Source organism: Melospiza georgiana, unplaced genomic scaffold (genome assembly GCF_028018845.1).
Source record: "Melospiza georgiana isolate bMelGeo1 unplaced genomic scaffold, bMelGeo1.pri scaffold_29, whole genome shotgun sequence".
NCBI classification, from domain to species: domain Eukaryota; kingdom Metazoa; phylum Chordata; class Aves; order Passeriformes; family Passerellidae; genus Melospiza; species Melospiza georgiana.
Window position 1 is genome coordinate 109,440 of NW_026652215.1, and position 25,759 is coordinate 135,198.

The 25,759-nt window shown below is 48.3% G+C and overlaps 1 protein-coding gene across 1 annotated transcript; it reads left to right on the top strand.

Annotated features, from left to right (window-relative positions):
- Window positions 1-6,987: 6,987 nt before the first annotated feature.
- On the top strand, window positions 6,988-7,920 carry LOC131096324 (olfactory receptor 14I1-like). Its single transcript, XM_058044663.1, has one exon. It carries the CDS (start codon window positions 6,988-6,990, stop codon window positions 7,918-7,920), a length of 933 nt encoding a protein of 310 aa, XP_057900646.1.
- The last annotated feature ends 17,839 nt before the right edge of the window (window positions 7,921-25,759 follow it).

The following is a 25,759-nucleotide window of genomic DNA, read 5'->3' on the forward strand; positions in this document are numbered from 1 at the left end:
AAAGACTTTTTACCTCTCCTAGACACTTCACCTAATTCAAAATGGATTTTTACTCTGTCTCATTGGGCTGGCCTCGTGCTCCTGGTTTTAATCCCCTGGGCCTTCATGGGCCCATCCCTGGGGTAGGACTGCTAGTTGTTTACCCAATCAGAGTCAGGGTAGCACCAGCTTCTAGTGTGTGATTGATTGACAGTTGGGCCAATCAGAGCTGGGTTAGCGCAGCCCCCTACTGTGTGATTGACAGCTCTGCCAGGCCAGGGCTGGGGCAGGGCTCTGTCCCACCACAAACCAAGGCCTGACCCAGCCCTGGCCCCACACGGGCATTACAAGCATCCCAAGGTGTCTCGGGACATCGATCTCATCCAGCCTCTGACAGCGACCACGGTGGCACTACAAAACCTCATGAAACCATGGGTCAGTTGTGACAATGGAGATCCAAAGAAACTATGGTGAGACTGTGGAATCCAGGAATCATGGAATCAAGGAGACCATTTTGCAACTCAGAGGCCCTATGGAAGCAAGGGTCAGTGATCGACCTGTGATGTCCATAGAAACAAGGAGCCCTTGTAACACAGTGGGGCGGCATGGAGCCAAGAGACTCCTGTGGCTCTGTTGGGACTCATGAAACCAAGAAGCCATTGTGACATTGCAAGACTTCATGGAATCGAGACCATTGTGACAATGTGGGGATCCATGAAATCAAGGGAACATGGAACAGGTCTGTCTGGATTGGCCTCCTAGGGGCTATCAGGGCCCACTGAATTTGACGTGTCAAGATCCACTTCCCATCTGACTGTGAAGCACTGGGACTCTGTACTTTTATTCCTATGGAAAAGAGCTGTCTTTCTTGTCCAGGCACCCATGGCCAAAATGGGGATTCTGCGCCTAAAATTCTCTATATCCAAGGGTTACTCCCAGACAAAATCTGCCCATGCAGTCAAGTCTGGCTTGACTTGGCCTCTGGTGGCTGCCTCTCATCTGCCCCTGTACCACTGGGGCTCGCTTGTTTCCTTCCTATGGAGACCATTGTGACACTGCGGAGCATTGTGGAACCAATGGGCCATGGTGATACTGCCGGGCCTTGTGGAACCTGTTACACTGTAGGAACTTGTGGAACCAGGGAAAGATTGTGACACTGCAGGGTACCATGGATCCAAGGGGCCACTGTGACACTGTGGGGCCTCGTGGAACCAAGGACATCTTTGTGGGTCTGTTGGGCCACATGGTCCCAAGGGGCCAGTGTGAAGGAGCAGGGCTTTGTGGAACCAAGAGGGCAGTGCTGCATTTCAGGGCATCGTGGAGCCAAAGGGCCGTTGTGATCCTGTGAGGCACCATGGAATCATGGAGACCATTGTGACACTGTGAGGCTCCACGGAACCAAAGGGCCATTGTGACCCTGCAGGGCCTCATGGAAGCAAGGGGGCCATTGTGACACTATGGGAACTTGTGGTAACAAGGGGATCATTGTTGCACTACTAGGCTCCAATGGAACCAAGGGGCCATTGGACACAGCAAGGCTTCATGGAACCAATAGGCCATTATGACACTATGGGCCTTGTGGAACCATGGAGACCATTAAGATCCTTAAGGACTTGTGTAACCAAGAGGCCATTATGACACCAGAGGGCTTCATGGAAGCAAGAGAACCATTGTGACACTGCAGGGCCCTGTGGAAGCAAGAGAACATGAAATAGATGTGGCAGCCTTGGCCTCCCAGGGGTCATCTGACAGGTCTGTTTGACCTTGGAATGTGGAAGGTCACTCCCATCTGCCAATGAAACACCTTGGTTTTGGGCTTTTCTTTTTCTGGAAAAGAACTGTCCATTTTTTCCAGGCATCCATGGCCAAAATCAGGATTTCACCTCCCAATGTTTGTCTATCCAAGGATTGCTCCCTGACGAAAGCTGCAGGACAGACAAGTCTGGCTTGTCTTTCACTCCTGAGGGGCAGCATTCACCTGTTTTCCAAACACTTGAAAGGAATCTGTGCTTTTCTTTTTGTGTAAAGAAAAAAACAACTCTTCTCCAGACACAAATGTTTTAAATTAGACTCTGCATTAATAATTTCAAATATCCAAGGGTTGTTGCAAGCAAACCTGCCAAGACAGGAAGGTCAGGCTTGCCTTGGCCCCTGGTGGCTGCCATTCATCAGCTCCTGAAACATGGAGGTTTCCTCCGTGGTTTCCTTCCTATGGAGACCAATGTGACTTTTGGGAGCCTTGTGAAATGAAGGGGCCATTGTGGCACCACAGAGCACTATGGATACAAGGGACCAATGTGACACTGTGGAGCCTCATGGAACCAAGGACATCATTGTGGCTCTGCTGGGCTGCACGGTCACAAGGAGCCAGTGCAAAAAAGCAGTACGGTAGTTAGGCCAGCTGTAACTCAGAGTCAGCCAGATTTTACCCCAAAAGAATTGGGCATGAGTTTCAAGCCCTAGGAATCATTTGTTTAACTTAAGGTGAGCTTGAGAGTTCTCCCATAAGCCTTTAGTGTTGTTATGCTAAGTTGTCCAAATTCTATTCTCCTATTGGTTACTTGTTTCCCTTATAGAGTTATTGTTCTAGAGTGTTCTACCTCCAAGCGTACATGTTTCTGCTTCCTCTTAGTCTTGGATCTTTGGATCCTGCCCCTCATGCTGTTCTCAAGTTCTCTATTTTTATTGTTTTTCACCCTGTTAATAAAGTTCCTTTTAAACAACTCCATTGATCCTGCTCCTTTTCCTTTTTGCCACCCTTGCCCTGAAGTCAGGAGAACCAGAGAGATTTGTTGCAGCCACCTTCATTGTGACAATTGGCATCCGAACAGGGACCATGATATTCAGGGCTCCCTGTGTCAGTCATGTCAGCTGGGGTTAGCTGACGGATAGGCCAGTGCTTCCCGGGATTTTGGATTGTGCAGGGCCCGGCGGATTCATCGTTTCTTCAAGGGACCTTGGCCAGGATCAGCAGGGACAATGATGGTTTCACCTGCATAGGATTGCAGGTGGGTTTGGGGAAATGCAAGACATTTATTGCCCATTTTGCCACTTTGTTTTTACAAGATGCACCCACATCCCATTATTGATTTGGGGTGTTCTGGTGGCTCTTCCCCATAAGGGAAAGAAAAGGAAAAATGGGAAGCCAGATGTCCAAAGTAGAAAGGAGCATATATGGATCCTTTCATTCTCACTGATCATGACATCATATTTTCAAAGAATGAATTAAAATCAATCATGAGGTTGATGTTTAAAAGTTTTCCAGAGGCCTCTGCTGACGAAATCCATACCACTGAATTTTGGGACTCAGTGGGAGTTAAACTGTACAATCTTTCAATCAAGAAGGACCCCATTGCACCCCGCATGCTCCCCATTTTCCACACCAAATTTGAGACCCTTTACCAGCAAGAAACATGCTGAAAACTCAATCCGTTGGTCACTCCTAAAGTGGGACCTCCCCTCAAACCTGCCCTTCTCAGACCTTTTAGGATGGTCCAAGATGGAAATGGCCACGCAGTCTTGGAGCATCATGCCCTGGAGAGTCAAGATGGAAGGAGCCTGAATGTGACTTGGGAGCCCGACCATTCTCCCTCCATCTTGGCTCCTCCACTTCCTGCTACCACAACCTTCTCTTCCGCCCTGAACAAATCTCCAGACTCCACCCCCACAACTGCCGGTCATTCCCCCACTGTCAATCATTCCATCTTCACCCTGGGACATGCCTCCAGAACTCCACCCCAGAAGTCCGCCATCCTAAATCAAGGCCTGGAATACCTGACAAAATGGCAGTGCCCCTTGCCTCACCGTCCAGCAACAATATAACCCCATGGTCAAAGATACGAAGCCCAACTGTCACACGATTTCTAATCCAAAAGTTTCTGCTCCAAGTTATTCTTCCTCTCCAGAAGACAGTTTGGATTCCCCAGAGCCACCTTTCCCCTCAACCCCAGAAGACCCCTAGGAAAGAATCCAGCAAGAAGCAGTAAAGGAAGGAGACTGGCCAATAGTCTCAAAACTCCCTTTGCCCCCATATGTTATGAAAGAAGGGGGCAGAATCCCAGGTATCAGCCATTGATTTACGGGGAAATCAAGGATCTGTGCAGGGCAGCTAAAGACCATCGGAAGGACTTATCTTGTTTTAATGACTTAATGAGGCCCATGTTTACAGCATGTCTTAAACCCCTATGATTTAAAATATATTATGACAATGTTGTTGTCGCCTACAGAATACACCCTGTGGGAAGAGGGATGGAAGTGTTTACTAAATCAATTAATAGCAGACTATGCTAATAATGAGGCAAGGGCGGAATTGGCAATCAACCATCTAGATGGAGAAGGACAACACAGCCAACCAGATGATCAAGCAGCAGGTATCCTCAGAGAACTATTGGAGGATATCAAAGAGATGGTTTTGCAAGATTTAATCCAGGTATCAGATGGTAGCACCCCCAATTTGGACTACCTTGGGTGGCTGCAGCTAAAGCTTTAGGACAATTAGAACATCTTGGGTGCCTGTTAAGTAAGCAAACCAATGCTACCTCCCTCACACTGAGTGGCCTGCTCTCAGACATAGAGACCATCATACATGCCATCTCGCAGAACAGTGATAGAGTTTTTACTCTGCGCACATGGGCATGGCTGTGTAGACTCCGAGAGCTGTGTTGTAAGAAACTTTCCAGCCAAAGCGAGTCAATCCACAAGAGCATTAAGGTACTGAATGAAGGGTTCAAGAAGCTTCAAGTGGAAAACAAAGACTGGGTCAATGAACTCTTCCAATCCAAGGGACTAAAGGGTTGGATGATGTCTGTGTAAAACAGGACATTTATTTTCTTAGCTGTTGTTGTATTGTTAATTGTCTCATGTTTGTTTGGATGCTTTCAGAAAGCCTTACAAAATTCTTTCAGTTCCATCTTGGTAGTAAAACAGAAAGAGGGAAGATACCCAACACAGGCTCCTCATGGACTCCTTGGAGGAGAGAACTGGAGGTCAGGATGGCACAAAAACCTCTCAGAGACTCAGTTTGGGAAGGAAACACATTAACATACCTAAAAGTATTCTTAAATCCATAAAGTACATTAAAAATCTTGAGTATCTCAAGACATTAATGAGCCCCACTGAGTGTCAGTACAAAGCTCCCCAGGGACTCATTAAAGGAGATAACTGGGGCCATGATTCAAAAACCTCTGGCACAGTGTGTATCAAAAGGGAAACACCAAGTACCTTAAAATAACTGAAGTACCCTGTATTATTAATGAGCCCCACTGAGTGTTGTTACTGACAAAGCCTCTCCAGGGATTCATTACAGCAGATAATTGGAGGCCATGATTGCACAAAGCTCTCAGAGACTCCAAGGCAAAAGCCAAACCCAAAGTTCTTTGAAAAACCTGCAGTCCCTTCAGGGAGCATTCAGGAGCCCCAAGGGCCATTGCTGAGCAAGGCTCCCCAGGGACTCCTTCCAGCAGATCCTTGAGGCCACTGGGATGTGGGCTAGGGGAGCCTGCTGAGCACAGGACAAGGGACTGACAGTGCCCAGCCTGGCTGGGGCTGTGCCAGGAGGACCCAGTGCCTCAGGACAAGGTGTCTCCTCACAGCCCTTGGTGGCACAGACCCTGATGCTGTGCTCCAGGGCACCAAGACTTGGCTTCTCTTTGTCCTCCCCTGCCATCACTGCCTGCAGTTCTCTGCCCTGCCTGGGGACACTTTCTAATTTGTGTTCCTCAGTGGGACCCATTAAAAGTCCAAGAAACTTTGGAGTTAGATTCTGACTTGGAGTTCTTGAGAGGTTTCTTCAGCTCCCTCTCAGGGACTGATGTTCAGGGCCTGAGCACAAAGCCCCAGAGACTCATTAACGTTCTTGTGGTGTGTCTGTGCTGCTGAGCTGGGCTGGGCTCCTGGCACAGAGGCAGCTCCTGGTAACCAAGAAGAGCTTCAAAAGCAAATTTCTCTTGATGAGCAGCTCTCCTGCCAGCCCAGCAGGGCTGGGGCACTGCCTGCAGCCACCCCGGGCACAGCACAGAGGCACAGAGAGCTTCAATCAGTCAGGGCTGGGAAGGTGCTGAGAAGTGCCTGGGGCAGAATCACTGCCAGCCCTTGGCACAGGAACCTCTGGCTGCAGGACAATGCAGATGCAGCTCCTGGAATGATATCCTAAAGCTGGAACATCCCAATGCCTACAGACTCTGTGAGTACATCCTCTGATTGTCTCTTGTGCGGAGCAGCCAGGGGTGCCCAGGGCTGTCCTGCAGAGCAGGGTCCTGCAGCCCAGGGCACTGTGCTGGGACAGGGACTCTGCTGCCTGCCAGGGAACGCTCTCAGCCAGTCCTGGCAGCTGCTCCCAGCACTGGGGTACAAGATCTGGGTGGGAGGAGACAGCTGGTGCAGCTTGGAAGTGTTCTCCTTTTGTGGTGAGGATGATGCATTGTTCAGGACTGCTCCCAGCCTGACATTTAACTCCATTACATTTCCAAGTAGATTATACAGGGAGCACAGCAAGGCAGGGACTGCATAAAAGGGAAAATCCTGCTTTTATATTCTACTAATCTGGGTGGCCATTATAGGAAATTGCCCATAAATATTAATCTCTCATTTCATGCGGAGAAGAACCAAAATATTTTCACTCAGATCTTAATAAACCAGGCAATGCAGAAATAATCACAGGAGCCCTTAGAGGCAGCATCAGTGTCACTTTTCCAGCCTCCTCAGGGTTGCTGTGATGTTGCCATCAGAGCCTGCAGAGCCAGAGCTGTCCCTAGGAAGTGCCTGAGCTGAGAGGGATCTGCAGGGCAGGGAGGAGCCCCCAGGGCTGGGCTGGGCTCTGGCAGCACTGGCAGGGCCCAGCCCTGGGCACAGAGAAGCAGCTGCTGGCAGGGACAGCTCCAGGCAGCAGAGCCCTGGGCAGGCAGTGGGGGGAAAGTGCCCCCATGCTATGCTGGGATATTTCAAGTCCTCTCCAAACCCAACTATTCCATGGTTCCTTTTTTTACAGATCCCCATGCCAAGACACAGAAAATGTCCAACAGCAGCTCCATCAGCCACTTCCTCCTGCTGGCATTGGCAGACACCCGGCAGCTGCAGCTCCTGCACTTCTGCCTCTTGCTGGGCATCTCCCTGGCTGCCCTCCTGGGCAACGGCCTCATCATCAGCGCCGTAGCCTGTGGCCACCACCGGCACACGCCCATGTTCTTCTTCCTGCTCAACCTGGCCCTCAGCGACCTGGGCTCCATCTGCACCACTGTCCCCAAAGCCATGCACAATTCCCTCTGGGACACCAGGGACATCTCCTACACTGGATGTGCTGCTCAGCTCTTTTTCTTTGTGTTCTTCATTGGAGCAGAGTTTTATCTGCTGACCATCATGTGCTACGACCGCTACGTGTCCATCTGCAAACCCCTGCACTACGGGATCCTCCTGGGCAGCAGAGCTTGTGCCCACATGGCAGCAGCTGCCTGGGCCAGTGCCTTTCTCTATTCGCTGCTGCACACAGCCAATACATTTTCCCTGCCTCTGTGTCATGGCAATGCCCTGCACCAATTCTTCTGTGAAATCCCACATATCCTCAAGCTCTCCTGCTCCAAATCCTATCTCAGGGAACTTGGGCTCATTGCTGTAAGTTCCTGTTTGGTATTTGGCTGTTTTGTGTTCATTGTTTTCTCCTACTTGCAGATTTTCAGGGCTGTACTGAGAATCCCTTCTGAGCAGGGACGGCACAAAGCCTTTTCCACCTGCCTCCCTCACCTTGCCGTGGTCTCCCTGTTCATCAGCACTGGCATATTTTCCAACCTAAAGTCCTCATCCATCTCGTCGCTATCCCTGGATGTGGCCCTGTCATTTCTGTACTCGGTGGTGCCTCCAGTCCTGAACCCCCTCATCTACAGCCTGAGGAACCAGGAGCTCAAGGCTGCAGTATGGAGACTGATAACTAGATGGTTTCAGGAACATTAAACTGCTAACAAATTTTTGCAAACCATTTGTAATACAATTTATCTTTGACAGTTCTTCTTGGTATCATTTTGAGGGTTGTTTTTTTTTGTTTTACTTTTCAAGTATTGTCCACAAATAAACGTCATTGTTTATTTCTCCTTTTGTTTCTTTGCACCCTCCCTGTGACCACAGACTCTCTCAATGAGGGGCTGTGCTCTCAGTGCCTTTAAATGAAGTAAAGGATCTGCTAGCAGAGTTTTCTGCAGAGATGCCCATTTAGTTGCCTTCTCTGGAGCTGCAGCAGCAATGTCTGTGTGCAGAGCTGGGGGCAGATCAGTGCTGGCACAGCAGCTGTGCCCAGCAGCAGCAGCACTTGATGTTGCCAGTGCTGCTGCTGTGGCCCTGCCCCACTGCCCTGGTGGCCCTGGTGTTGCTGCAGGGCCTGAGTGCTCTCAGGGCCAGGCACAGTCCTGGCGGTGGCAGTGCTGGGGCTGCAGCAGGGACAGGCCATGGGTACTGCTGGGGCAGCGCTGATGCCTCAGCCCAGGCCCTGGGGGCTCCTTGCCCAGGCTCTCTCAAGAACACAGCCAGGCCAATGCTCAGCACAGAAAAGCCCCGTGAGCAGCCCCAGGCTGGCCGTGGGCAGGCTGGGGGCAAACAGCATGGCTGAGGCTCTGCAAGGGCCCTGGGGGAGACGGGAAGGAGCAGCAGAGCAGGGGCTGATCCATCCCCAGTGTGCTGCACAGCCCAGGGCAGCGTCCCAGAGCGTCCTCATGGAGCTGCCAACAACATCCCCCCTCTGCAGCCCTGGCCTCTCCCCCAGCTCACACAGGTGCCCCGGCCTTGCAGGCACAGACACGGCAGCACTGGCTCAGCAGCCCCTGTTTGCATTGCATAGAGCAGGGGGAGCACCCCCATGCTGTTGGTGTGGGGACATGAACCTGAGGGAGCACAAATGCCATCAGCCCCTGGGGCCAGCAAGGGCTGGGGGACACCAGGGAAACCACTCAGCTTTGTCCTGGCCTCTGCAGTCAGCCAGAAAGTTTTTTCCCATCAGCTGGGAGTTTCCTGTGCCACAGCAGACGCTGTTGCTCAGAGCCAGGGCTGCCTGGCAGCCACCCCCAAACTGCCCTGATCATTTCCTCTGCTTCACCTTTGCTTTCTTTACTCTTCCTGATACAAATTTCTTCTAAATCTCCACCCCAGGGGACCCAGAACTAGACACAGCACTCGAGGTGCTGCCCAACCAGTGCCCAGCACAGGGAAAGAATCCCTGTCCTGCTCCTGCTGGCCACACCATTCCTGATCCAGGCCAGGAGCCATTGGCCTTCTTGCCCACCTGGGCACTCTGCTGCCTCATGTCCAGCCTGCTGTCCATCAGTCCCTGCGGGTCCCTTTCTGCCTGGCTGCTGTCCAGCCACTCTGTCCCCAGCCTGTAGTGCTGCAGGGGTTGTTGTGGCCAAAGTTCAGGACCCGGCACTTGGACTTGTTAAACCTGACCTAGTTGGATCACACATCCCTGTTAAACCACACCTGGATCCAGCCTGTCCAGGGCCCTCTGCAGAGCCCTCCTACCTCCATCCTCCATCAGATCCAAACTCACACCCACATTGGTGTCATCTGCAAATTTTCTGATGCTGGACTCAGTCCCCTCATCCAGTTCATCAATGCAGATATTGAAATCCATGCTGGCTGGCTCTGATCCCTCGGCCATCCTGTGGGTGCCCTGGGATGGCACTCAAGGTGATCTGTTCCATAACCTTGCCGGGCACCCAGGTCAGGCTGACAGGCCTGGAGTTCCCCAGATCCTCCTTCCAGTCCTTCTTGGGGATGGGCTCACACTGGCACCTCCAGTCCTCTGGGACCTCCCTGCTGAGCCAGCACTGATGGTAAATGATGGAGAGCAGCCTGGGAAGCTCATCCACAGCTCCCTCATCCCCCTGGGATGGATCCCATCTGATCCCACACACCTGTGAGCATCTGAGTGGCTCAGCAGGTCACCAACTGCTTCCTCCTGGATTCCAGGGGCTGTTCTGCTCCCTGTGCCCATCCACCAGCTCAGCAGAACTCTTGTTCTCAGGACAGCCTGTCCAAATATCGAAAATTGAGAGAAACAAGATGTTAAGTAGCTCTGCCTTCTCCTTATCTTTAGTTACTATATTCCCCACTGCCTCCAATAAAGAGTAGAGGTTTTCCTTACCCCATGTTTTGCTATTAATATAATTGTGGAAACATTGTCTATTTTTTTTTCACAGAAGTGGTCAGGTTAAACTCTAATTGAGCTTTCACCTCTTGACTTTTTTTCTGCACGACTTCACAACATCCTTAAACATTTCCTAAGCTGCTTGACCTTCTGTCCAAAGTTGATGCACCTCTTGTTACCCTTGAGCTCCCACAAAATCTCCATGGCCAGCCAGGCCAGTCATATACCTCACTAGCTCATTTTTTGCCACACTGGGACAGGCTGCTCCTTCCCCTTAAGATTACTTCCTTGAAATATGTCCATCCTTCCTGGACCCCTTTGTTTTTAAGGGATGTTTTCCTTCAAAAAATCAGGACCTGATTTGGTACTCCCAAAATCAGCATCCAAAAATGGCCAAAGTCTGCCCTTCCTAATTCCAGTGTGGAAGTTTTGTTGCTGCCCCCCCTTCTTTCCCAGAACATTGAAAACTTAATTATTTCATGGTCACTGTGCCCCAGCCAACCTCCAAGCCCCACATCTGCCACCAGCCCTTCTCTGTTTGTGAACAGTAGCAGACAGAACTTTCCTTGGCAGTGGGAGTGTTACCAAAAATTCAGTAAAATAGAGAACTCCTTAACACCAATGCAGCATTAAAAAGCAGCATTATTTATTCAGGGGGATGCACAGGGGACAGCTCCTCCCAAAGCCCTGCAGGCTGAGTAAAGGAAAGTTTCTGTTTATATTCTGTATATTGCACACATATTCATTGATTTTCCCAGACTAAACATAAATATGATAATGGTTTCCCCAAAATCATTCACATATTTCCCCTCCCCTTCACCCATGTGTTCTTCTGTCTTGGGGTCTCTCTGGTGGTCCCTGGTGGTCATGGACCCCAATGTTCCAGAGGGCCTGGCTGAGCTGGCAGGACACTGAGGCTGGTGAACTTCCAGTTCCCCTTCTCACACAATGGGCATTGTGTGGTTTCCATAGGCCTGGGGTTTTGGAGAACAAGGTCCAGGTGTGAGCTCACCTGGTGGAGACAATTTATGATCTGGTAACATGAGGTCACAGAGTGGGCTTTGACATCACAGAGCGGGTTATGTGAGGTGTTTGAACAGCTATGACATCATATACTGCCCCTGTGACATCACAGAGCTATCTGTGACATCAAAGGGCAGAGGTCTGACATCACAGAGCAGACTGTGACATCACAGAGTTGGCTGTGACCACCTGTGACCAACCATCAGAGATCAGCTGTGTGACATTGGAGAATGGGCTGTGCCATCACAGAGCAGGCTGTGACATCAGAGACCAGCTGTGTGACATCCCAGCAGGGCTGTGTCAGGTTGCTGGGTTGGTCACTCTGCCCCAGCTCCCCCTCACAGTTTTTCCCAACAAGTCCAATGCTGTTCATGCCCAGCAGGGTCCCTGTGCCCCGGGATCCCCCCGGCCCACCTGGAGCCACAGTCTCCACCAAAGGATGTTCTACAGGATCCACCCCAGAGCCTGACAGGGGACAAGGGGCCAGGGCTGTGTGACCAGGACATCAAGGACTGGGATTATCCAGGTCACTGAGACCTGGTTTTGGTTCCCCAGGGCAGGAAAGATGTCTGGCAGCTGGAGCAGGGTCTGGGAAGGGCCTCCAAGGTGGGGCTGGAGCCCTTGGGCTGTGAGCAGAGGCTGAGGGAGCTGGGCTTGTCCAGCCCGAAGCAGGGAAGGCTGAGGGGCTCCTCATCCCAGCCTGGCAGTGCCAGCGAGGAGGGGATGGAGAACACAGAGCCAGGCTCTTCACAGGGAGGCCTGGTGGGAGACAAAAGCCAATGGGTGGAAGGGGAAAGAGGAGAGATCAGCCAGGACAGGAGGAGATGAAATGAGTCAGGCTGGTTTCAGCATTTCCTCAACACCAAACACAGCCTGACCTCCCTTTCTCCATCTCCCACTGACAGCTTTGCAAATCAGGAATCTTTCGAGCTGTTTTACACCCACTCCAGGATGAACATCCTGATACCAGGACTTAATTGTGTTTACATCGATCATAGAATCATGTTTGTCTAAATAATTTTAGTATGGAAATCACTTGTGGATGGTGCACTCATCAGATACTGCTGGGAGGTTGCACATAGCTGTGATTTTTATTAAATTGTATCCTGTTCAACTATGATCTGTTTGCCATGAAGAGAAACTTTCTGTGCCTCCGAGTCTCACCAGTTCCTGACCCCCAAAGGACACAAACCTGGTGAGTTCTGGTTACCACTGAGGTGGTGGCATCTGGGCCTCCCTCTATTGCCAGAGCAGAGCTCCCTTGTCCCAGAAAGTGCCTGGCAATGGAGGGATGATGGAAACAGGACAGGCTGTGGGGATCAAGGGCAGGACAGAGCCCAGCAGAGGAATGACTTTTGCATTTATGGAGCTGTGCCTTCCCTTGGCTTTGTTGGCTGACAAGAAATGAACATCCCTCTGTGTCTCAGGCCTCTCCTTCTCCAAGGAAAGCAGGTGGGAGTTGGAGCCAAGGAGCTGAAAGCTGCAGGTGCAGCCTGGGCTGGAGGGAGCTCAGATTTGCACAAGGCTGCTCTGAGTGCCAGGGCATGGATGGGGTAAATGGTGCGGTGGGGGTAGGGACAGAGTCTGATTGATTGTCAGCCTTGAAGGGTCTTGACTTTCATATCTATTCAAACTGCATGAGGGGGTACTTGGATTCAGTGTCAGCTGGAGATAGCACATATCAATAAATTAACAGGGTAAAGAAACCTAAATCGGACCCAGGAAATCTTTTCTCACTGTCTCTTTAAATAGAATCTATTCAACTTGAATGCACTACTGGAATTCATCTAATTAGCCACAAAAGATTTGAAAATAAATCAAATTACCCCCAGAGGCTTGGCTTGTTAAGGTGTTCTGAATGTTAATGAGCCCTGGGACACTGAATTCCTGCACTCAAGAGCTGAAGGCTGAACAAGCCTCTGGAGCAGGAAAATTCAGCAGCAGCCTCCAAGTTGCTGAGGATGTCAGCAGCCCCCACTGAGGCCATCCCTGCCCAGAGACCGTGGGGGAATGGGCAGACAAGGAGAGCGTCCCTGGGGCTGGGGCAGAACAACTCAGAGGCACCAGCGGCTCCAGCTGGAAAATGGAGTGTGGAATGTGGCTGGGAAAGCCCTGCCTGGGCTGGGCCAAGCAGGACACACAAGCCCTGACTCCCATCCCCCAAACAACTCTCTCAAGGAAACATTTAAAAGGAATTACAATTGTTTATATACTCCGAGTTGGACTCCCTGAAGAAATACCAATAAGAGATTCTCAGGAGCCCAAACCAACCAAACAGCCTTTACTGGCAGCATTAGAAAATCAGAGAAAATTTGGCAAAGGATTAATGATAACATGCTAACATTGTAGTTGTTTTGGTTTGTTAATTTAAGATTTTTCCCATCTTGAGATTTCTTAATTCATGGATTGATGAGTGTGGTCGGTTTGAGTGTCGGTTAATTATTTATGTGTTTATTTTGTTGTGAGATAGGATTACGAGAAAGGTAAAGTAGACTTAAAATTTTAAAAGGGTCTAAAGAAAATTTTATTAAAAGCAAATAAAAGAAAAAAGGTAGTAAGAATTAAAATAAATTCTTTAGAACACGTTTTTTCTTTACAATTTTTTTAAACCTGACAATATCAAGAAACTAAACTTAAAATTTCTAGTGGTTTGCTATTTCTAGAATTGTCTTTTTTTTTTTAGTTTTAGGGTGATAAGTTTTTCTTGTTAAGATTATGGAGGTTTTTTACAGGAGGAATTTTTTTTTTGTGGTACTTAATTTTGTCATGGATAACAGTTGTCTGGGGAACTTCGCTATTATGAAGTTGTCTTTCTAGCTACAAGCTTTTTTACAGCTTGTTGATGGGCCATGTTGACTTGTGGGGTATTGTTTTAAAGATGAGTTATAATAAAGTTTTTCTTATTTACTTTATAAATTATTTTTATCTCTGGGAATAGAGATCTTCTCTTTGGGATACTGAATTACTTTTTTTTTTTCTGTTTAAACTTCTCATGAAATTGCAGGTTTTTTAAAAGTTGTTCGTTTTAGCATGGAGATTTTTGTTTGATACAAATTTGAATTTTTAATATAGTTTTGTGAAGAAAAAGAGTTTTTCCTTTATAGTTTATAGGAGGATTTTAGTTTTAAGATTAAGGTATTTTTTTCTTTCTTTTAAATTAGGAATTCATTTCTTCTTTACTGACTTTGATGGTTTTATTTTTTTTTTTATATGCTTGCATTTTGTTTTTTCTTTAACTTGAGGGAGGATTGAAGTATTTAAAGGGTTAACATCTGACCTGCCTGTAACTTGTGGTGGAAATCGTGGTTGTGTTGTGCTACAATTGGTTTTATGGTTGGTTTTTGGCTTTTTTTATGTTTAAGTTTTTAGTTGTAAGGTTATTTTGTATGGGTTGTAGGTTGTAGGGGTTTTTTGTTTTAGTTGTGTTGGGGGGAGGGGACTTGGTAAGATTTCAATGGCTGTGTCTTGCTTTGTTCTGGTTGTGGTTTTGTAGCCTCTTGTTTTACTGTTTGGGAGTTGTTGGGGTTTGGTTTGGTTAGAATGGGGCCAATGTGGAGGGGGGCAGCCTGGGGAGGGGAGCAGGGGCTCAGCCCATGGCAGGGTTGCTTGGTTTGGTTTGGTTTGGTTTGGTTTGGTTTGGTTTGGTTTGGTTTGGTTTGGTTTGGTTTGGTTGAGATGGGGGCCAGGGCCAGGGCTTGCTGCTTCTTTGTTGACTAGAAAAGAAAGAGGAGGTTCCTGGACTTTTTCATCTTTAACATTTGTGTTTCACAGAGACGTGTTCAGTATCTTAGTGGTTTAACAGATTGTCACTTACACGAAAAAGTTTTACTTTTTAAAATTCTTCTCATCTCAAATCACAACAGACATTAAGTCAACATAAAACACTTCTCAAAGCATTGACTTCGCCCATTCAACTTCACAAACTCTATGCCAGTTCAATTTAATGTTAATCAAAATTTGCAAGAGAAACAGAAGAAGAAGACACAGAAAGAGAGCAAGGCAAAAAGATGCAGAGTAGCACACACACAGTTACCAACTCCTGGATTCCAGCACTTTTCAGGTGGAAATTCCAAGAGGAGGTATGGTCAAGATGTGTGCTTGCCTTGTGGTCAGTCTTCAATACCCCTTGGTCTTCCCGGGCCCTTCCCCCAGGTGGGCCTTGGGCTCATTTGGTCCCTCAGGAGCTGGGCTGGGGGCTGCAGAGGCGGCTGTGGAGCATTGCCTGTGCTGTGCCAGGGACTGGCAGCCACTGCTGGGCTGGGATAGAGGCTCTGGGGGGATTGGGGTTCCAGGGCAGGGCAAGGCTGGACCTGCCCCTTCCTCCCTCACACATGAAATGTTTTGAGCCAAAAATCTCCTCCAGTCTGACACCACAGGCAATGTTGGAAGTGGAGCCCCAGTTCTGGCCATGGGCGCCTGAAAGAGAACGGCAGTTCTTTTCCAAAGGAAGGAAAGCACAGAGCCCCAGTGTTTGGAAGGCTGGTGAGAGCCTCACAAGGCCAAGGCCAGCCAGACTTGTCAGGAATGGTAGATTTTGTCTGGGAGCAGTCTTTGGATTTAGGGAATTTTGGAGGTGAAAACACAATCTAGGCCATGGACACCTGGAGAAGCAGGACAGTCCTTTCCCATAGGAAGGAAAGCGCAGAGATTTCCCCAATGTTTTGGGGACAGTTGGGAAGTGACCCTTGTGAAACCACTGCAGCCAGATTTGTACGTGCAGTTTTCCTATGGGAACAATCCCTGGATATAAGGAAATTCGGAGGAGAAATCCCAAACCTGACCATGGGTTCCTGGAGGAGAAGGAGAGTTCTTTTCCATAGGAAGGAAAGCATGGAGTCCCCGTGCATCAGCAGCAGATGAGAAGAGATCCTCAACATGCCAGGGTCAGCTGGACCAGTCAGGTGGCCCCTGGGAGGCCAAACCAACCAGACCTGTTCTTTGTTCCTTTGGTTTTATGGAGCCCCACACTGCCACAATGGTGCCTTGGATCTATGAGGCCCCACAGTTCCATAATGGTGACCTGTTTCTATGGGGTCCAGCAGTGTCACAATGGTCCCTTGATTACAAGAAGACCTGCAGTGTCACAATAGACCCTTGGTTCAATGGAGTCCCACAGTGTCACAATGGCCCCTAGGTTGCAGAAGGCCCCACAGTGTCACAATGGTCCCACTGATTCCATCAGGCCTTGTAGTGTCACAATGGTCTCCGTGGTTCCCCAGGTCCCACAGTGTCATGTGACTCCTCTTTTCCATGAGCTCTGCAATGTCACAATGGACCTTCGGACCCTGGGGGTTCGCAGTATCACAATGGTCTCTTTGGTTCCACTGTGTCACAATGGACCATTGATGACAGGAGGCCACTCTGTGTCACCCTGGAGCTTTGGTTCCATGCAGGCCTGCAGTGTCACAATGAACCCTTGGTTCAATGGAGTTCCACAATGTCACCATGGCCTCGAGGTTCCATGAGGCCCGGCAGTGTCACAATGCTTTGCTTATTCCATGGGGTCTCCTAGTGTCACAATGATCTCCTTGATTTCATGAGTCCCCTCAGTGTCACAATGGCCCCTTGGTTCCATGAGGCTGTCAAGTGTCTAAATGAAGTTAAATGCTGCTAAGGGTTGTTTTTTTCCTAAGTCTTGAAGTTTAATATAAGTTATAAGCTAAGTTAAATATTGTTAAGTGTTAGTCCTCTTTTAAATTGCTAAGTCATAGGTTATAATTTCACTTAAATACTGTTTAGCAGCATTTAGCTTAGCTTAGACTTCATGATTTAACCTCACTTACAGGCCTGACTGATTCAGCTATCCAAGGCACTCAAGCCCCTCAGGGAGCAGCATTTCTGCCACATTTCCCCAGCACAGGCACTCCTGTGTGCACACAGACACCAAGAGTCAGTGCCAGGCACCTGTGAGAATTTCCCCTGAGGGCAGGGAATGCTCACTGTGGATCCTTTAGCATCTCCCCAGCAGGCAAAGGGTTGAGCCTGGAGGAGTGAGGGGATCAGCCCAGGCTCCGTCATTGTTCAGGATCCCCGAGTGCAGCAAATGGGAGAGTTCCCAGCTGGGAGAGGCCCCACTCAGAGGGAGTCGCTGGCCCAGGAGAGCTCCAAGGGCTCCTTTTGGAGCGCTGTTTGCAGGGCCCCAAGAGAGGGGCTTCAGTCCCAGCAATGGCTCATCCTGGCTGCACTTGGCATCAGCAGCTTTCTTTGGCAGTGTGAGAACAGGGATGTTGTGCCACTGAGGGAACAAAAACAGCTCCCAGGGCTGCTCCTACAGAACCCAGGAGCTGGTTGGGCAGCAGAAGTGCCTGGAGCAGACAGTGTTTGTGATGAGCTGCAGAGGAGCTGAGGCCAGGGGCTCCAAGGCCAAGGCCCAAGGAGCATTTCTCAACTGGCAGGGCAGCCTGAGAAGGGGACGGGGGGAATGCAGCAGCACAGGGCCCATGGAACCAAGGGACCATTTTGACACTGTGGGGCCCTGTGAGACCAAGGGACCATTGTGACACTGTGGGGCCTCATGGAATCATGGAGAGCACTGTGACATTGCTGAGACTCATGGAACCAAGGGGACTGTACTGACACTGTGTGGCTCCATGGAATGTAGGGATCATTGTGACACTGAGAGGCCCCATCAAACCAAGGGTCCGTTGTGACACCGTGGGGCCTCATGGAACTTTGGAGAACATTATCACACTTTGGGGTATCATGGAACCAAGGGACCATTGTGATACTGTGAGACTCCGTGGAGCCAAAAGTCCATTGTGACATTGCAAGGCCTCATGGAACCTGGAGAGACCATCAAGACATTTCACAGCCTCATGGAAACCAGGGGACGTAGTGACACTGAGGAGACTCATGGGATCATGGAGAACATTGTGACACCGTGAGGCCCCATGGAATTGGCAAAGCATTGTGACTCTGTGAGTCCTCATGGAACCAGTGATAACATTGTGACCCTGGGGGTCCCCACAGAATCAAGAGGACCATTGTGATACTGTGGGGCCTTATGAAACCAAGAGGCCTTTGTGACACTGCAGGGCTGCATGGAACCAAAGGTCCATTGTGACACTGCAGGGCCCCGTGTCATCAGTGCTCCATTGTGACACTGGGCAACCAAAGGAGACCATTTTGACACTGCAGGGCAGCATGGAACCTTGGGGCCATGGTGACATTGTTGAATCCCTTTGAAACGAGGGTTCATTGTGACACTGCAGGGCTGCATGGAACCAAAGCTCCAGGGTGACACAGAGGAGCCTCCTGTCATCAATCATCCATTGTGACACTCTTGAGTCAAAGGAGACCATTGTGACTCCGCAAACCCCCAAGGTCCAAAGGTCCATTGTGACATTCAGGGCTCATGGAACAGAAGACTCACATGTTACTGTGGGGCCTGGGGAACCACAGAGACCATTGTGATACTGCGAGGCCTCATGGAATCATTTGGACCATTCTGACACTTGGGGCCTTCTGGAACCTGGGGGCCACTTTGACATTGTGCGACTCCACTGAACCAAGGGTCCATTATGACACTGCTGGACCCCATGAAACCAAGGCACCATTGTGACATTATGGGGCCTCTTTAAAACAAGGAGACACAGAGCATGTCTGACTGGTTTGGCCTCCCATGGACTGCCTGACTGGTCCAACTGACCTTGGCATGTTGAGGGTTGCTTCTCATCTGCTGCTGAAACACTGGGATTCCATGCTTTCCTTCCCAATGGAAAAGAACTGTCCTTCTCATCCAGGCACCCATGGCCAGAATTGAGATTTCACCTCCAGATTTCCTTATATCCAGGGATTTCACAGAATTTCACAGAATTTTCAAGACTGGAAGAGACCTATAAGATCATCTAGTCCAGCCGATGTTCTAACTGTTCAACTAGATCATGGCAGCAAGTGCCACATCCAGTCTTTTTTTGAATTCTTCAAGGGATGATGCCTCCATCACCTCACTGGGTAAATGATTCCAGTTTCTGACCACTCTTTCTGTGAAGTATTTCCTTCTTACTTCTAACTTACATCTAGCTTGACGCAAGTTGAGACTGTGTCCTCTTGTTCTATCAGTTGTCGCCCGGAGAAAGAGGCCGACCCCCAGCTCACTACAGCCACCCTTCAGGAAGTTGTAGAGAGTGATGAGGTCACCCCTTAGTCTCCTTTTCTCCAGGCTGAACAACCCCAGCTCCCTCAGTCGCTCTTCATATGGCTTGTGTTCCAAGCCCTTTATTAGTTTCGTTGCTCTCCTCTGGACACGCTCAAGTAATTCGACGTCCCTCCTAAAGTGAGGGGCCCAGAACTGGATGCAATACTCCAAGTGAGGCCTCACCAGTGCCGAGTACAGGGGAAGAATGACCTCCCTGCTCCTGCTGGCCACTCCATTTCTGATACTGGCCAGGATGGCATTGGCCCTCTTGGCTACCTGGGCACACTGCTGGCTCATATTCAATCGACTGTCAACCAGCACCCCCAGGTCCCTTTCCACCTGGGCACTATCCAGCCACTCCATCCCCGGCTTGTATCGGTACAGGGGATTATTATGGCCGAAGTGCAATACTCGGCACTTGGACTTATTGAAGCTCATCCCATTTGGTTCTGTCCATATGTCCAGCCTTTCCAAGTCTCTCTGAAGAACCCTACACCCCTCTAGTTGATCTACACTCATTCCCAATTTGGTATCATCAGCGAAACTACTAATAAAAGACTCTAAGCCCTCATCCATATCATCAATAAAAATATTGAACAAAGCTGGTCCCAACACAGACCCCTGAGGGACACCACTGGTGACTGGTCGCCAGCTAGATGTGACACCATTCACCAGCACTCTCTGGGCCCGGCCATCCAGCCAGTTCTGAACCCAGCAAAGGGTATTCCTATCCAGACCATGGCCAGCTAGCTTGTGTAGGAGTATGCTATGGGATACAGTGTCGAAGGCCTTGCTGAAATCCAGAAAAACAACATCTACAGCCTTCCCTGCATCCACTAGCCGGGTTACCTGGTCATAAAAAGTGATCAGGTTAGTTAGACATGATCTACCCCTCCTAAATCCGTGCTGGCTGGGTCTGATACCCTGGCCATCCTGCAAATTTTGCATGATGGCACGTAATATGAACTGTTCCATTATTTTGCCAGGTATAGATGTTAGACTGACTGGTCTATAATTGCCAGGATCATCCTTTGCACCCTTTTTGTGAATGGGTATCACATTGGCCAGCTTCCAGTCATCCGGAACCTCACCAGTAATCCATGACTGTTGGTAAATGATAGAGAGTGGCTTTGCAATCTCATTTGCCAGCTCTCTCATCACCCTGGGGTGGATCCCGTCTGGTCCCATAGATTTGTGAATGTCCAAGCATTTCAATAGTTCTATAACTGCCTCTTCTTGGATAATGTGGGGACCATTCTGTTCCCTAAAACCATCTACCAGTCCAGACGGACGGGAGTCTTGAGGGCAAGTCATCTTCTCTTTAAAAACCGAGGTAAAATAGGCATTAAACACTTCTGCCTTCTCCTCATCTGTAAATACTAAATTCCCACCTGTGTTTGTTCCTGCACCTTCAAGATCTCTGCCTTGAAGTAAGCCCACCCTTCCTGAACTCCTTTATTTTTAAGGGCTGCTTCCCAAGGGACACTCTGAATTAATCTCTTAAACAGGCCAAAGTCCGCCCTCCGGAAGTCCAATGTACGAGTTTTACTCGTGCTCCTCCTAATATCACCAAGTATTGAAAACTCTATTATTTCATGATCACTCTGCCCTAAACGACCTCCAACCATCACATCCCCCACCAGCCCATCCCTGTTTGTAAATAACAAATCTAATGTAGTCCCTTCCCTGGTGGGTTCATCTACCAGCTGTAACAAAAAGTTATCTTCCATAGTTTCTAAGAATTTTCTTGATTGCCTCTTTACTGCTGTGTTAAATTCCCAGCAGATATCTGGTAGATTAAAGTCACCAACAAGAACAAGGGTTGATGCTCTTGAAACGTTGCACAACTGCTTATAGAATAGATCGTCGACTTCTTCTTCTTGATCAGGTCGACGATAACAGACTCCCAATGTGATGTCAGTGTAGTTGGCCTTCCCCTTAATTCTTATCCATAAACATTCGACACCTTCTTCCTTTGTTTCAATTTCAATGGCATCGAAGGTTTGCTTAACATAAAGAGCTACGCCACTTCCTCTTCTTCCTTTTCTATCTCTCCTGAAGAGTCTGTATCCAGCCAATGTAGTACTCCAGTTATATGAGTCATCCCACCACGTTTCTGTGATGGCAACTACATCATAGCTTTGCAGTTGTACCATGGCCTCCAGCTCTTCTTGTTTATTGCCCAAACTGCGTGCATTTGTATATATGCACTTCATCTGGGCAACTGAGTTCACCCCTATCTTACATTTACAATTCTTGGGCCTGCTTCTAGTTAGCTCAGCTAGTTCCCATTCCCCCTTCGAGCTTAGTTTAAAGCTCGCTCAATGAGGTCTGCCATTGTTCCCATAGGAATATGGCCAGGACAAGTCTGGCTGGCAATGGTTTCACAAGGATCACCTCTCATTGGTCCTTGAAACACTGGGGAAGGCAGCGTGCTTTCCTTCCCATGGGAAAGAATTGTCCTGCTTCTCCAGGCACTCATGGCCAAGACTGGGCTTCCACATCTAAAATTCCCTATGTCCAAAGAATGCTTCCAGACAAAATCTGCCATTCATGACAAGTCTGGCTGGCCTAGGCCTAGTGAGGCTCTCACCTGCCTTCCAAACACTGGGGCTTGATGCTATGGAATAGAACTGTCCTTCTCATCCACGTGCCCATGCCCAGAATTGGGATTTTACCTCCAACAGTGCCTGTTGTGACAGACTGGAGGAGATTGTTGGCTCAAGACATTTCATGTGTGGGGGAGGAAGGGGCAGGTCCAGCCTTGCCTTGCCCTGGAACCCCAATCCCCCCAGAGCCTCTATCCCAGCCCAGCAGTGGCTGCCAGTCCCTGGCACAGCACAGGCAATGCTCCACAGCCACGTCTGCAGCCCCCAGCCCAGCTCCTGAGGGACCAAATGAGCCCAAGGCCCACCTGGGGGAAGGGCCCGGGAAAACCAAGGGGTATTTAAGGCTGACCACAAGGCAAGCACACCTCTGGATCCTAACTCCGCTTGGAATTTCCATCTGAACAGTGCTGGAATCCAGGAGTTGGTAGCTATGTGTGTGCTCCTCTAAATCTTTTATGTTTTTCTCTCTTTCTGTGTCTTCATCTTCTGTATCTGTGCTCCTGCAAATTTTGATTAACATTCAATTAAACAGGCTTAGAGTTTGTGAAGTTGAATGGGCCAAGTCAATGCCTTGAGAAGTGTTTTATTTGGATTGAAAGTCTGTCATAGTTTGACATGAGAAGAATTTTAAAAAGTAATACAAAACTTTTTGTGTAACTGACAACCTGTTAAACCACTAAGATACTGAACACACCTCTGTGAAACACAAATGTTAAAGATGAAAAAACCCAGGAACCTCCTCTTTCTTTTCCAGTCAACAAAGAAGTAGTGAGCCCCGGCCCCAGCCCCCATCTCAACTAAAGCAAAGCAAAGCAAAGCAAAGCAAAGCAAACCAAACCAAACCAAACCAAACCAAGCAACCCTGCCATGGGCTGAGCCCCTTCCCCCCTCCCCAGGCTGTCCCCTCCCCATCAGCCCCACTCTAACCAAACCAAACCCCAACAACTACCAAACAAGAAAACAAAAGAGGCTACAAAACCCCAAACAGAACAAAGCTAGCCACAGCTATTAGAATCTTACCATCAAGTCCCCTCTCCCCAAGACAATTAAAATCAAAAACCCCTACAACCTACAACCCATACAAAATAACCCTGCAACTAAAATTAAACACAAAACCTCACAGAAATGGACCATAAAACCAATCCTAACCCAACCACAACTTCAACCACAAGCTACTGACTGGTCAGATGTTAACCCTTTCAATACTTCAATCCTCCCTCGAGTAAAAGAAAAACAAAATGCAAGCATATAAAAAACCAACATAAAGCCATCAAAGTCAATAAAGAAGAAATTAAATCTCAAAAAATCTATTTTTCATTAAAACACATAAAACTATTGAAAAAATTCAAATTAATATCAAAGAAAAACCTCCATGCTAAAAGACAAGAACTGTTAAAAAAACTGTAATTACATAAAAAGTTTAAACAGGGGAAAAAAGAAGTAATCCAGAATTCCCAAGAGAAGATACATATTCCCAGAGATATAAATAATTTTAAAAGTAAATTAAGAAAACTTTTACCTTTAAAGAACTATTTTTAAAACAATACCCCATAAGTCAACATGGCCCATCAACAAGCTGTACAAAAGCTTGTAGCAATAAAAACAACTTCACAATAACAATTTCCCAGACAACTCTTATCCATGACAAAATTAGGTACCACAAAAATTTTTTTTTCCTCCTGTAAAAAAAAATCTCCATAAATTTACCAAGAAAAACATCCCTCCCAAAGTAATCTAAAATAAAAAAAGACTAGTCTAGAAAGAGTAAAGCAACGAGAAATTTTAAGTTTAGTTTCTTTACATTGTCAGTAAAAAGAAAAAGTTGTAAACAAAAATAAGTGTTCTAAAGTGTTTAATTCTTACTACCTTTCTTTTTTAGTTACTTTTAATAAAATTTTCTTCATACCCTTTTAAAATTTTAAGGCTACTTTACCTTTCTCCTAATCATATCTCACAAAAAAATAAATACATAAATAATTAATTGACACTAAAACCCACCACACTCATCTATACATTACTTCAAAAATCCCAGGAATTCAAACATCTTTACAAACCAAAATCACTACAGTGCCGTGAAAAATTTTTGCCAAAGTTTGTCTGATTTTATAAAGTTCTTCTGAGCTCCTGAGAAATTCTTGTTGGTATTTCTCCAGTGTGTCAAAGTCACAATACTCAAATAATTTTAAATCTTTTTAAATGTCTCCTTGAGAGAGTTGTCAGGGAGATGGGGTTTCAGGGCTTGTGTGTCCTGCTTGGCCCAGCCCAGGCAGGGTTTTCCCAGCCACATTCCACACTCCATTTCCCAGCTGGAGCCCCTGCTGCCTCTGAGTTGTGCTGCCCCAGCCCCAGGGACGCTCTCCTTGTCTGCCCATTCCCCCACGGTCTCTGGGCAGGGATGGCCTCAGTGGGGGCTGCTGACATCCTCAGTACCTTGGAGGCTGCTGCTGAATTTTCCTGCTCCAGAGGCTTGTTCAGCCTTCAGCTCTTCAGTGCAGGAATTCAGTGTCCCAGGGCTCATTAACATTCAGAACACCTTAACAAGGCAAACCTCTGGGAGTAATTTGATTTTAATTTTCAAATCTTTTGTGGTTAATTAGACGAATTTGAGTAGTCTATGCAAGTTGAATAGATTTTCTTTAAAAGACAGTGAGAAACGATTACTTAGGTCAAATTTAGGGTTTTTTTGCCCTGTCAATTAATTGATAGGTCCTATCTCCAGCTGACACTGAATCCAAGTACCCCCTCATGCAGTTTGCATAGATATGAAAATCAAGACCCTTCATGGCTGACAATCAATCAGACTCTGTCCCTACCCCCACCCCACCATTTCCCCCATCCCAGCCCTGGCACTCAGAGCAGCCTTGTGCAAATCTGAGCTCCCTCCAGCCCAGGCTGCACCTGCAGCTTTCAGCTCCTTGGCTCCAACTCCCACCTGCTTTCCTTGGAGAAGGAGTTGCCTGAGACACTGAGGGATGTTCATTTGTTGTCAGCCAACAAAGCCAAGGGAAGGCACAGCTCCATCAAATGCAAAAGTCATTCTTCTCCCTGGCTCTGCCCTGCCCCTGATCCCCACAGCCTGTCCTGTTTCCTTCATCCCTGCATGTCCAGGGACTTTCTGGGACAAGGGAGCTCTATTCTGGATGTGGAGGGATGTCCAAGTGCCACCACTGGAGACGGAGCCACAACTCATCAGGTTTTTGTCTTTTGAGGGATCAGGAACTGGTGAGACTCAGAGGCACAGAAACTTTCTCTTCATGGCCAACAGACCACAGAGGAACAGGACACAATTTACTAACAATCATGCTCTTCCCTGAACTATGCATAGTGTCTCAGGAGTACCTGATGAGTCCACCATCCATAAGTGATTTCCATACTAAAAAGTAATTTTAGACAAATGTGGTTCTGTGATAGATATAAAAACAATTAAGTTCTTGTATCAGGATGCTCATCCTGGAGTGCGGGAAAAACAGCTCAAACAATTCCTGATTTGCAAAGTTCTCAGTGGTGGATGGAGATGGGAGGTCAGGCTGCTCTTGGTATTGAGGAAAAGCTGAAAGCAGCCTGACTCATTTCATCTTCTCATGCCCTGGCTGATCTCCCCTCTTTCTCCTTCCACCCTTAGGCTTTTGTCTCCCCCCAGACCCTGTGAAGAGCCTGGCTCTGTGTTCTCCATCCCCTCCTCGCTGGCACTGCCAGGCTGGGATGAGGAGCCCCTCAGCCTTCCCTGCTCCAGGCTGGACCAGCGCAGCTCCCTCAGCCTCTGCTCACAGCCCAAGGGCTCCAGCCCCACCTTGGAGGCCCTTCCCAGACCCTGCTCCAGCTGCCAGACATCTTTCCTGCCCTGGGGAGCCAAAACTAGGCCACAGTGACCTGGATAATCCCCATCCT

Coding starts and splice junctions, on each gene's coding strand:
- LOC131096324 (XM_058044663.1), top strand. CDS start 6,988: ATGTCCAACAGCAGCTCCATCAGCCACTTCCTCCTGCTGGCATTGGCA.